The 12,962-nt window shown below is 51.8% G+C and overlaps 2 protein-coding genes across 2 annotated transcripts; both read right to left on the minus strand.

Moving 5' to 3' along the window:
* Window positions 1-6,995: 6,995 nt before the first annotated feature.
* LOC112889466 lies at window positions 6,996-7,790 on the minus strand. Its single transcript, XM_025956130.1, has one exon. The coding sequence runs from the start codon at window positions 7,614-7,616 to the stop codon at window positions 7,305-7,307; it is 312 nt and encodes a 103-aa protein (XP_025811915.1). The 5' UTR covers window positions 7,617-7,790; the 3' UTR covers window positions 6,996-7,304.
* A 3,282-nt stretch (window positions 7,791-11,072) lies between these two features.
* LOC112889419 (thiamine thiazole synthase 2, chloroplastic) lies at window positions 11,073-12,555 on the minus strand. The gene is made up of 2 exons (XM_025956036.1): window positions 11,578-12,555; window positions 11,073-11,493 (listed from the first exon to the last, which is right to left on the minus strand). The coding sequence occupies exons 1-2, from the start codon at window positions 12,460-12,462 to the stop codon at window positions 11,326-11,328; spliced, it is 1,053 nt and encodes a 350-aa protein (XP_025811821.1). The 5' UTR covers window positions 12,463-12,555; the 3' UTR covers window positions 11,073-11,325.
* Between the last annotated feature and the right edge of the window lie 407 nt (window positions 12,556-12,962).

The following is a 12,962-nucleotide window of genomic DNA, read 5'->3' on the forward strand; positions in this document are numbered from 1 at the left end:
AGATTAATGATAAAATAAATTCCATAACTCCTAGGCTTATTCGCGAGACAAATCTATTAAACCTAATTAGTCTGTGATTATCCCATGTGATGCTACAGTAAATATATATTAATCATGGATTAATTAGACTAAATAGATTCGTCTCGTGAATAAGCCCTAAGCTTATGCAGTTAGTTTATAATTAGCTTATATTTAGACTTTCTAATTGGTATTGAAATATTCGATGTGACAATCCTCTAAATCTTTTTTTTTGAAAAGCTAGCAGGAGCACTGCCTTGTCAGAGAGAACTAAATCTAAGTATAGGATAGATATATAGATAGCCATTGTTATCCAACTAATCAGTATCTATCAAAGCACATATTTTTCATTGAGGTTAGTACTCACAACGGCGAGCAAGGGAGAGGCAGGCTGAGGTGAAAAGGAAGAAACAAGACATTTAGTATGTAGCCATAAAATTAAGACTTTGATTAGTGAGGAACGACACCCTTATAGCTAGATTTACAACTCTTTTAAAACTTGGCCTCTGCGTATAATAGCTATTCAGTAAGTAGCCAAAAATGACAGATCTTGCAGCCATGCGAGAACCAAATTGAAGAGCCTTGACCTTAGGTGGCACACATTTACTGGGCATCATCCCCTCATTAAAAATTACAACCGGGTCCTACACGGATGCACCATCAGAATCTTAAAGTGGGCTCAGTTCATTAATGAGATGCTTCAGAGTGTGCAATGGCGTGGCTTGATTCTTCGGATGTGGCAGGATACAGTGGCTTTAGCATCCTAGTACTCCACTAAAGCAGCTTCAGCTGTGATCTGATATCCCTCTTTCTTTTTAAGCCAAAGCTAAAGAGGTCACTCTGCATATTGCTTGAGTTTGACAACTCCCAGTGGGAAAGGGTAGTGGGTCACTATCAAGGAGCCTAATGTCTCATCGGCACCAACATTTCTTATTTTTTGCAACTGTTAAATTAATTATTTCCTGTTTATTCAGATTAGTTCATTCTGATACAGTAGTAACAGCTATGTGTTATCATTACATCAAAGGGAAAAAAAGACTCCAGTAGTAATAAGGAGATTAATCAAGTTTATTTGATTCCCAACATGGATCTCGCTCGGCAAAAATATTAATTCTTGCTCATCTTGTCGAAATTCATTCAGATGATAAATGACACTTTACAATATACAGCTTTGACAACTCTAGTGAGTTTTTTATTTCTTAAAATGATGACAATAGGTCAGTAGCTTTGGCATTCACTTAAGAATGGGATTGTCACTTGGGTTCAGTTCCACCTAAGTTAGTGTAGTGCTGGGCAACATCTTCTACAAACTTCAGTCTCTCTAGTGCTTGAAATAGAAGTATAACCCAATCTATATTTTCTCCGTGGGCCAGCACTACATGGTACCTTCCTCTTTTGGACGTTCAATCCACACCACCATCTCCCTCTTTATGCAAGAATATGTCAGTTCTGGTTGTCACTAATCATCATGCTGGGCTAATCAGCTGGCCGATGGGTCCGACAGAAAGATGAACCCTAAAACTATCCAGCAAAAGCGAGCGTGCAAGAGGAAGGGAGGCACGCCCGGTGGGGCCATGCATGGAGGTTGTGTCTCCAGCCGGGAGTGCCGGTGTCCGCCCCAACATCTCCATTGGAGAAGAGAATACTCTTGACACCTAGTAGCTCACTTTACCAAAGCACACCCTCTCTGCCAGCTTCCTCACGGCTGATGCAATCATGAGCGTTGATCATCTTTCTAACCTGCATCTGTATAACGGTATGGCTAATGGCTATGCAAGTAGGTTTGGATTGGGGTGTTACACTTCCAAGTTCCAACTGACGGAGTTCATTTTCTATAGTATATATTATGATCACAACTACAGAGGATTTGCTAGGATATTTTTGACGTAAATTGTAATACAAACTTGCGATCACTTAGCGCTTTGTTCAAATACTGCAAAAATAGGATTCACCTTATTTCGGTGTGATATTGCAAATTTTAGTGTTTTTTGATGATTTGTGAATGAAACCAACTAGAGAGATTTTTTGTTGACGTGCATGGATATAAAGCAGATTTACTCCCTCCATCCCAAATCATTAGAGTTTTGATTTTATGGGTATATGGTTTTTCTATGCATATATATATATTTATATCTAGATGTATAACAAATTTTATAAATTTAGAAAAATCAAAACGACTAATAATTTGGTACGGAAGGATCTTCCTCGTGTTGATCGAAGTCATAAACAAGAGAGTAGAGGCTTACTGCTCGCCCTAATACCAGTCAGCTCACGCCAAAGTTCGGAGATTATTCAACACAGGTCGTAATCAGATCCGCAGATCGCGTTTCCGTTCGGCGTTATCCATCAAAGATAAGATCACTGAACCATATCCTTATCCAATTTGCAGGCGAAAGCACCTGATTTGCCCTTTTTTCCAAGTTCAAACCGTGCCAGTGCTCATAGTTTAATTGCAGATTAGGAAAGAAAGATGGGCCGACGAAAAATCGTAACCCGATCTTGGATGCATTCGTCCTGGCTGCACTGTATGTTTTCACCGTATTTAACAAGGCAAAGTGCACGGCCGTTCTTGTGTTTTTGTCCTGTCTTGGAGCCTGCATTTTTGTTGCCATCAGAGGAGAGCATATTTTTTCCCATTGCCCTGGCGTACTTCTTGGGGTTTGCCTGAGATTCCTTGTACGTTGGCCTCTTGTGCGACCTAGTGACAGTCAAAATAGCACCAGTATGAGACTGTAATATATGGCTGCCTCTCATCTTATCTGAAACATTCCTGAAAACTTTTGCACATGAACTGAACAGAACTTTGGTAGTACCATGTATCTCACAAACGAGCATCACATGAAGTAATCTTGTTAAGATTCACGTTTGCAGATGAGTAAAAAGACACGCAGTAACCTGAAAAATTCACCTGCACATGAAACAAAAAACACTAGATCGATTTGCCTCCCAAAACTCACATCACATGACATCTCCAGTGGGCCCAGGTGCCTGCTTCTGCATGAGGGGAGTCAAGTCAAAGCCGAGGAGGCTCGCCATCACAATCACAGATCTGGCACGGGGCCCACACGTCGCCGTGGAAAACTAGCCTTCTTTCTTTTTCTCTTTTTATTTTGTTGCGACGAAAATCTAGTTTTCCATTGCTACGAATCCAAGGAAGATGTTCTAGTTTTGAGAAAATAAATTTGGATCGCCGAGCAATATACATATACTAGAGGGAGTCTGGCGTGTACTGTTTAATTAGTTGGCAGATGAAATCCGATACGTTAGAATACTGGGTTCTAGAATCTAGGATTCTACCACCGTGCATCGATGCCTTTTCCCCTAGGTATTTGCACTTTACATTATACATATTAATTTTAATTTAACCGTACACTCTAAATAAGTATTTTCGTACGTGCATTTGTCCTTGCTGGAATGAAATTAAATCCAGCTGTACGGGAAAAGGCGGAAAATGAAGATGAGGTGGCATTTCCACGGCTCATTCCGTGGGGTTGAGCGTAATACCATACATCCGCGATATGTTCTTCGAGATGCTAAGGGGTTGTTTGGATCCTGCTGATTGAACCTTAGTCCCATCACATCGGATGTTTGGACACCAAGTATTAAATATATGCTAATTATAAAACTAATTGCATAAATGAAGACTAAGTCAGGAGACGAATCTATTAAACCTAATTAATCTATCATTAGCACATATTTACTATAGCGCAACATTATCAAATTATGGACTAATTAGGTTTAATGGGTTCATCGCGAATTAGTCTCCGTTTATGCAATTGGTTTTGTAATTAGTCTATATTTAATACTTCTAATTAGTGTCAAACATCAGATGTTACGTAGACTAAAGTTTAGTCCGGAGTATCAGACACCCCCTAAATATACTAGATTAGCAGTAAGATATTGTGATAAAATAGAAATCAAATGGTTATTATTAGGAGTAGTAGCAGCATCTCTGAACCTGACGGGGATGGCGCCTAGTTTGGTGCGCGTGGGGCCCACACGGGGTGCGTGCCGTGACGCGGGCCATGTGTCCGCCCCACGCCCGCCCCCTGGAATCCAGCTCGGCGGACACCCAGATGGCTTGCAGCCGCAGCGCGCCAGCGCCCGCGGCGTCCTTTCCCACGGCCTCCTGCCGGCACTCCTCCACCGCGGCCCGCCCTGAAACTTGCGTCCGGCCTCGGCCTCGCCCGCGCAGGCGCAGCGCAGCGCTCGCCACGCCACGCCCCTCGCCGGCACGCTCTGCATCGCGCGGCGCGCCCGGTGCCTCTCTTTGTTTAATCTTCGCGTCCCATGTCGGCATCCCGCTCAGCGTGCCCTGGCGCTGCCAGAGGCTCCGCAGTTGATCCGGCTTTGACCGGCTTAGGGCTAGGTTAAGCCGATCCGTGTGCTGCGCAGCCTTTGTTTTGATCCTACTCTATAGTGTTTTTTTTTAGCGTTCCATTTCCATCTGCATGTGGAGATGGCATGGGGATGTTTCGATTCAGAAGCTGCTACTGCATCTGAGAGACTCCTTTCAGCAAGGGCCGTTCATAAACAATCCTTACTCTATACAACCTGTGTTGCATTGTGCCTAGCAGTTGAGGCACTAGCATAGAGGAGCAAGCAAAAATGCCCGGTTCTCAATGGGACCTAGCAGTGGTATGTCCTGTACAATACAGATCATGTCTCTGTTGGAGAGCATCGAGCCACAGGAGCTTATTAGCTTCGGCTTGCACTGCTCAAAGGGCTTCTAGCCTTCTACAGTCTTGCCATGTTCGGGGCATCTTAGCTTCTCTGATTGCTTTTACCAGGTAAACACTAAAATACTCCCGGAGCAGCAACGGCGCAGGTAGACACGCATCGATCATGAGATCTGATGCCGGCGAGAGACTGAGGGGATTAAGTATGAGCAGAGGACGACCTGGGAAACGGCTCGACGTGGCGAGGACGGGAGCAAAATTATACCTACCTGTACTGCTGCTCCCTCTTTTACCCTGCCATGCGACGCCGGATTTGGTTGGGCAGTAAGCACAAGCATGTGTCTAGCTGCAAGCCTGCAGGGCATGCATGATCTCCTGTAATCTGAAGGCCGGCAGCGCGCGGCTCGGTCTGGCCGGCCATCTTCAGAGTACAAAGCCTGATTGCTTTGGGTCAAGGGTAGCTCAGCTGCTATGTGCAGCTATTCCTCTTTGCATTCTGACGAGTGGTTTCTCTCTTTTCCGCCTGGTCTTCTTTGCGACGATTACGAGCATAAATTGGTGATTCTTAGCTGCACCTCCAACCTGTTTAATTTATTTGAACTAAAATATTTAGTTTATTTGAACTAAAAGGATTGGAGGTGCACGTAAAGATCATTAATTCACACCCTAGTGACGATCACACCAGTGACGATGACAATGCTACGCATTTTCTGTTCATCTGTAGTTTTTTTTTTTTGAAAAGATTCATCTCGCAACAGGCAGTAGCGCCATGCTGGACCGAGAGGTCAGTATTTTTAGGCTTGGCCCAGCTATTAGTCTGGGAGGAGGAGTGGTGGACTGGGCTAAGTAAGACGGCAGAAGAGGCCTACTTGCTTTTTCGGGCTTTGGCCCAGAAAGGTCCGCTAACAACTGATAGGTTCTTTTGAGCTTTGTGTTGGACCTGCGTCCACTGGGCAAACAACATTCTCAGTCCGTCATCGTTTGGCGCTTGGCCCATGGTAGTTTCCCCGCAAACCTCTCAGGATGGGCTGAGCCTGGGCCCAAGGATGATCGGGCTGTGTGCCCCCCGCCCGCCGCCGGTCTCTCAGGATGGGCTGACTGATCCTGCCGCTCTCTCAGGATGGGCTGCCTGATCCTGGGCCCAAGGCTCCGGTGAGAGAAGTGGCCCGTGCTTTTCGGAAAAGCCCAAGACTCTTACTGTACGAATAGCTTGGCGCGGTTTCAAAAGCAGGGGATTTCACAGCTTGCATGATGCTCCCTTCCTCTCTTTCCTTTTTTTCCCTTTCTTTCTTTCTTTCTTTCTTTCTTTCTTCAACGGTGATGTTCTCTTCTTTTAACCCAACCGGGACCCAATGAAATCCCGTAAAAAGACACGCTGAGTAACTCTCGCAAAAAAGAAAAAGAGAAAACAGAGAGTGCTACGGGCCAGCTGGACGAACCGAACTGCGCGCCTTGTCCGCACGCGCCGACGCGCCTCCCCAACTGGCCTTCCCTTTCAACAGACCGCTACATCGTCCGTCCACTTGCCACCAGGCTTCGCTCTCGGACACGAGTAATCCAACCAAGCTCCCCAGAAGAGGTCGATGGCGACCCGATGAAACCATCAGCGCTCAGCGGCGTGGCCGTTGCGACCCGCCGGCCACTTCGCACGCCCGCCCGCCTGGCCGCCCGCGGCCGATCGAGCCGTCGCCACCACGCCAGCTGCCGCACAGGTCACGCGGGCGTGGTAGCGACCGCGCGAGCAAACGGCTAGCCCCGCTCGGTTGGTCCGTCAGTCCACTCCCCGCATCGGATCCCTTCCCAGCCGCAAAATCTCGTGACTGCTTCTGCTTTACTAGGAGTCTACTAGGAGTATTGATTTTTCTTTTTCACCGACGAATTACGGGATTCCACGTTGACCGGTGAGTCCACAGGGGCGGCCGACGTCAGCGAGTACTCCCCCGAGGCCCCAGCAACCCAAGTGGACTCATAGGTCAGCAACGCGACGAGGCTCGATTCCGCATGCCTTTTCTGCCGCCTTCACGAAAGAAAAGAAATCCCCTTCTCTCGCGATCACGGCTTCATCGCCGGCCACAAAGCCAAAAAACCGCCGCAAAAATCCCAGACGCCGCTCGGTTTCGATCGATCCTATCTTCTTCGTCCCGTCCCAGAAGCAAAGCAATCACACGGCCCCGCGGGCCCGCATGTCGCGCTCGGGTTTCAGAGTTACCGCCCGGGTTTTTTCCTTTATGGCAGCGTAAAAGGCGCCTTGAATTATTGGTAATGGTAGTAGATTTTTTTTTGGTTTCAGAAGACGGATGGATAAACAGAGGAAATTCTCGCCGAGGAACAAAAGCAAAAAGGGGAACATGATTCGGTTGCTGTCGGCGGATCAAAACCCCCAATTTCTAGGGTTCATCACCGCCGCCGCCAATCTGTACTACCCCGATTACACAGTGGGAAACCATCGCATTGGAACATTCCTAGATTATACTACTACTACCAGGATTGCTATACCACAATTCATCACTATTTCGCTGCATAGAGCTCTCAGCAGATCATACAATTACAAGAGGGGAGAGAAAAGAAAGAAAGAAAAAGGTCACGGAGCGATTCATTGATTCGATCCTACGCGATGGCGATGGCCGCGGCCCGCTGCGGCGCGGCGGCGGGAGGTGGCGAGGGCGGCAGGCGCGCGTTGAAGTTCCGGTACCGGAAGGCCGCGGCGGGGTCCACGCACGCGTCGTCGTCGTCGCCGCCCTCGTCGAAGTTGAGCGCGTAGCTCAACGCGTCGTACCGGAACTCCCCCGCGGCCGCGCCCCGCCGCCGCCACCTGGTCCCGGCGCTGGCCGCGGCGCCGCTCCCGCCGCCGAAGCAGCAGCACACCGTGGTCCGCAGCCTGTGCCCCAGCTTCGACGGGGACGACGGCGAGGCGTCCATGGATCTCGCCAGTGCTGGTCTGATGGATCCCCCCCTACCTCTCTCTCTCGAGTCTCGATCGATCGGCCGCCTTGCTCTGCTCTGGGGAAGCGCGGGCTGATGGATGCTGCGATTTGGGAAGAAGAAGAAGCGAGGAGATGCGTTGCGAAGCGTGAAGTGGGTTTGGGATGGAGGGGGTGGCGGCTCGGTTAATAAGGCGGCGGGGCTGGCTGTGCCGAGTTGCCTAGGGAGGAAAGGACGGATAAGGACCCGGCGCCCGGGGCCGCGTGCGGTGTGGGGTCCGCGGAAGGCGCCGTTACGCGTGGGGTTAGACGTGAGGGCACTCTGGGGATTTTCCGCGTCGGAGGGCCGTTTCGGATCGGGACGGCCTGGCTGGCGGCGTGGACCACCGCGGCGGAAGCGGAAGGGCGAGCCGCGAGCCGCAACGGGTAACGGTCGCAGGCCAGGCGCGCACCACGTCAGCCACATGGTGGCGGGGGGCTCGCGGGCCCGCGGCGTATCCACGGCGCCCGCCCGTGGGAAACGCTGCGCGGCATGCTGCCTCGGCGCAGTCGGCGGAGTTCGCGACGGCACGTGCTCTACTGGTGCGCAGTGCGCTGCAGCGAAACCTTCTGCGTTCTGCCCGCTTCCATGCGAGACAGACCTAACACAGAATTCGGTAAGTTTGTGGCGTACCCGTAGAGGCAAACAAACGGCCCGAGAAGCACATGGTTTGATGTGAATTAAAAAAAAATACAAGTAGGACGTTCCGAGCCTAGTGTACCTGACACACAAGACACGGCCATAATTTACTCCACCGCTCTTCTTGAAATCCTGAACACACCGGACGCCCCCGCCCTGCTGACAATGTTTGACCTTGGTTACCTCAGCAGCTTGCCGTGCATGCTGTTCTACTCCTACGGCGCGGCCACGTCAAACGTCCTTGACCTGTCGTCACTGGTCAGTGCCTTAACACGGCCTTTAATCTTTTTTTCCCGCCTAATATAATACTACACGCTTTTGACGCTTTGTGCAAAACCGGATAGGGTTCCGTTTCATTTGGTGAGGGCCAAGATACGCGCGCAGCTGTTATTCCAAAAAAAAAAAATATGATGATGAAGAAGAAGATACGCGCGTTGCCGAAAGCGAAGGAATGGGCCGGGAGAGGCAGGCTGGGCGGCCTTCTTCTTCCGTCCGTCCGTCCGTCCTTCCCTCCAAAGGCCAACAAGACGAGGGGAAAAGCGCTCACCTGCCGACCTGCGGCTCATCCGCGTTACGGCAAAAGGGGAAAAAGGGTTGGTATGAACACGGCCGGAACCGGATGCTCCGGCCGGCGACACATCGGACGGCGGAGGCGGAGCGGGAGGCGGCGAGGGGTCGGGAGCTTCGGATAGCCGCTCGGCTCCATGCCGCCGCTTTCCGTGACGGCGACTCGGTGGGTCGGCAGGGAGGAATAATATCCAGTTGGTTAAGCGTGGTGGGGAAAAAAATCGGCGCGCGGCTGGAGCGGAGATTTGAAACGCCATGGTCCCTCTCCATGCAGCTCGCAAAGCGGCGATGCGTGCTGGCGATGGACGGGACGACGAGAGGGACGCAGGCTCGGCGGATTCGAAAGCTCATGGGAGATTCAAACTTTGTTAAAGATACAGAACGCTAGTTTTACTTTTACTCCCTCCTGTTTAGATGGTTTCATCTGTTCAGAAAAGATTACAACCAGCTGAATGATAATTACGATTTCCTGCTGGTGGATCGAAAGGCGCGCGATGCCACCCAGCTGAAGTGCTGAACGCCGAGTGCGATGTCTGTTCATCACCATCGTCAGCTCAGCTCAGCTGCAACTGGAAGATAAGGATCGATCCAATTGCGAACCAGTCGTGCGCGATAAGCTAGTATAATAATGGACCATCGACCGGTGCTCAACGAACAGTCGACGGGCTGCTTACTAGTTGGTCCTCAGTGGTCGCACTCGCACACAAGATTGGGATTGATGCCTTTCTTCCTTGCATCGCAATCTGTCCGTTCTAGCTGATGGGGCCTTTTGATCGATGACGCCGGAAAGGCGCAATCCGATCACCACATAACAGCCACGGGTGAATCCAATCCAATCCTTCTCGAAATTTGGCCTCCTCTACCAGAGCTCCAGTCTCCAGCTATGCAAGTCTCGAGATCTTGTTTTTAGCTGTACTAGAAATTCTTGAACAAGCACTGGGATTGACCATGGTTCAACATCGTTAGTGCTCAGAAGTCAGAATTGGGTCAATGCTAGAAATTTTGATGGATCATGGAACCATCACCAGGACAAACAGTGGTATACGAGCTAGATTGGTGAAGTGCAGGTTTTTCTACCTAATTGCTTGCCTGCTGGCTGGCTGTTGGCCCTGCCTGCCGCTTGCGCTCGGCGCCGGCCATGCGCGGACGGCGGATCTGCTGGCCGGCTGGACCAGTGCCCCTAGCGCCTGGCGGATCGCGCCGCCGCGCCTCGCCGGCTTGCTGGCCGCGCGGCCGCGCGCGCTGCCTGACAGCTCGCTGCTCCGCGCGCTGGCTGGTGGCTGCTTGGTGCTGGCGGCTCGCATGATCAGGGGGCGGGACGGAATCAGGCGCGGCCGCGGAACGGAACGAGCAATGGCGGCCATCGGCGCGAGCGGAGTAGGCAAGGGCTGAATTGGATGGATTGGCCCAGCTACACTCTTCCTTTCTTTGGAGCCCATGGATACAATTTTCGTACCCCGTCTCAGCCCTGCTAGCCCAAAGACGGTAGAGGCCTCTTTTCTATTGCCATCATCATCTCCAATTGGGCCTAAAGGCAGCCCATATGCCCGGCCTAGTAATCCAGATCTTAAGGCCCATCTACCTGACACATTGCTCTGCTCTTGGGCACATTCAAATCATGGATGCGGAGGCTACAGTGGTTCCTACTTTCCATGTATGCTAAGACATGATGGCTTTGATAAATGTTAGTAGATACTGCTTGCCTCTGAGAATTCCTCTGGGATTCGTTATTGTGCAATAACGGTTAATCGTTTCATACTAGCAAAAAGTTTATGAATAGGCCTTGGTTTTCTAATACTTCTGCCATCCTCCCTAGTAATTAATATATGACATTCAAATGCGATCTTAACAGGAATCAAAAGAACAGAAGAACAGCATTTCCGAAACTGAGGAAAGGACCACCAGGCATAAACTTGTACTCCGTATGTTGTAGACTTGTAATACATTTCTGGTCATCCTCAAGCAAATGTTTTGTCTAGATTAACATTTGTGTTCTTTTGGCTCTAGATGCATGCCCCTGGCCAGCAATTTACAGGTCAGTTTTCAAGTGTTCAAAGTGCAACAAGTCATCATTCATCAGCAAGACACCTCACTGTTACAGCAGGGTGTGCAGGGGCAAAGGAATACATACCAAGCAGAAGCCGGCTAGAACTGAGCTGTTCAGGTTCAGGAGCCCGCTTCTCTCATTTCTTTGCAACGAATCAATCATGTACCACACCAACATGGCAATTAACCATTTTATTTCATCTTTTTTTTTATTTCTGCTGCCAGGACGGCCCCACAGAGTGGTGCCCCAACGAGACACAGAGCACACGGTGGCATGGCATGGCGGTGCTATGAACACGACACTAGCGAGACGGAGCTAAATTGAACAAGGCAGCAGAGTCTCAGAAGAGACGGAGAAATCCCCACGCAGATCGCTCTGCCCGGCGCGCGTCCCTGCTCCAACGCCTTCCCCTGCTCACGCGTCCACGACCTCGTCGTCCTTGGACGCCATCACGAACTCCTCGCGCCACGCCGGCGACGCCGTCTGGGCCGTCCCGTCGATGGCGTTGGGCCTGCCCAGCGCCTTCAGCGCCAGGTGCGCCGCCTTCTGACCGGAGATCATCATGGCGCCGAACGTCGGGCCCTGCAATCAGGAGATGCTCGTCAGCCAATCATTCCAAGAACCAGGAGAAAGGAAGAGTTACTAGGAGGAAAGAGTGACGCTCACCATTCTCGGGGCGCCGTCGATCTCGGCGACCTCCATGCCGGTGACGATCATGCCGGGCACGACCTCACGCGTGAGCCGGACGATCTCGTCCTCGGCGGTGTTCATGTCCAGGGCCTTCATCCCGGGCACGGCGCTGATCATGCCGATGTCCTGCAGCCTCTTGACGCCGGTGGCCCCGAACGGCCCGTCGTGGCCGCAGGAGCTGACCACGACCTTGGCCTCCATCACGTTGGGGTCCATGCAGGATTGGGTGTCGTGGTTCATGGAGACGAGGGCCCAGTTGGTGACCACGCCGCCGACGCGGCCCTGCTTGACGATGAGGTCCTCGACGGCGACGGCGTTGAAGAGCTTCACGTTGGGGCGCGCGAGGAGGCGGCTCATGATGGTGGAGGTGAAGAGCGCGGCGTGCTTGATGACGACGTAGTCCTCGGCCTCGTCGTACGCGATGTCGAGCTCGTCGAGGAAGAGGTGGGCGGGCTTGCGCACCACCATGGCCGAGAAGAGCTGGCCGCCGAGCCAGGCGCCGCCGCCCGGGGACACGGACTGCTCCACGATGGCGATGCTGACGGAGGGGTCCTTGGAGAGCTCGTACGCGCAGGAGAGCCCCGCGGAGCCGGCGCCCACGATGACGACGTCGGTGTCGGCGTAGGTGATCATGTCGGTCATGTACCGGCGGGTCATCTCGCGGGAGACGATGGACTCCTTGATGGGGCTGAACCGGAAGGACGTGAGGTCGTAGGGCGGGCTGGAGGAGGAGATGGAGGCGCAGATGGGCCCGGCGGCGCGCGGGGTGGCCACGACGACGGAGGACGGGGCGCGCGGGGCGGCTGGGAGCCGGGCGCCGACGAAGGAGGACTTGAGGAGGGTCGACGCGGTGGCGGCCATGGCTGAGAGTGAGAGCTTCTTGGGCTGTGGAGATGTACGGAAGGATGGGAGCTGCTGGGGATGGCACTCGGCAGGTGTGAGGGGATGAGGCTGCGGTGGCAGGGTTTAAGAAGGGGAGGGAGGCTGCAACAAATATCTGGGCGCTGTGCATGGCAGATAGGGCGTGGTTGGCCACGGCCACCGCCGCATCGGATCGGGTCGAAATCGGGCGAAGGCAATAGAAATCTGCGTTGGTGTTTTCCCGGCATCCCTATCAGCGCAGATATTTTGCGACGGCTCGTCAGTTCGTGGATGGAGGATGGCTTTTGGAGAAAGTGATGAGCTGAGATGGGGACGCTGTTGCTGTGCTCAGCTCAGCGTTCACTGAATTATTACACTTGGCAGTTCTTCCTTCTGCAACTGTAGATATATAAGCCGATTGTGATCCTTCCAGAATCCACGTATTGTTTTGGTTGGAGTAAATCAGCTCCTTACGTGATCGTGCAAATTCCAGTTTATAA

Source organism: Panicum hallii, chromosome 4, assembly GCF_002211085.1.
Source record: "Panicum hallii strain FIL2 chromosome 4, PHallii_v3.1, whole genome shotgun sequence".
NCBI lineage: Eukaryota > Viridiplantae > Streptophyta > Magnoliopsida > Poales > Poaceae > Panicum > Panicum hallii.

Coding starts and splice junctions, on each gene's coding strand:
- LOC112889466 (XM_025956130.1), bottom strand. CDS start 7,616: ATGGACGCCTCGCCGTCGTCCCCGTCGAAGCTGGGGCACAGGCTGCGG.
- LOC112889419 (XM_025956036.1), bottom strand. CDS start 12,462: ATGGCCGCCACCGCGTCGACCCTCCTCAAGTCCTCCTTCGTCGGCGCC. Junction 11,494..11,577: donor TCGACGGCGCCCCGAGAATG/GTGAGCGTCACT, acceptor TCCTGATTGCAG/GGCCCGACGTTCGGCGCCAT.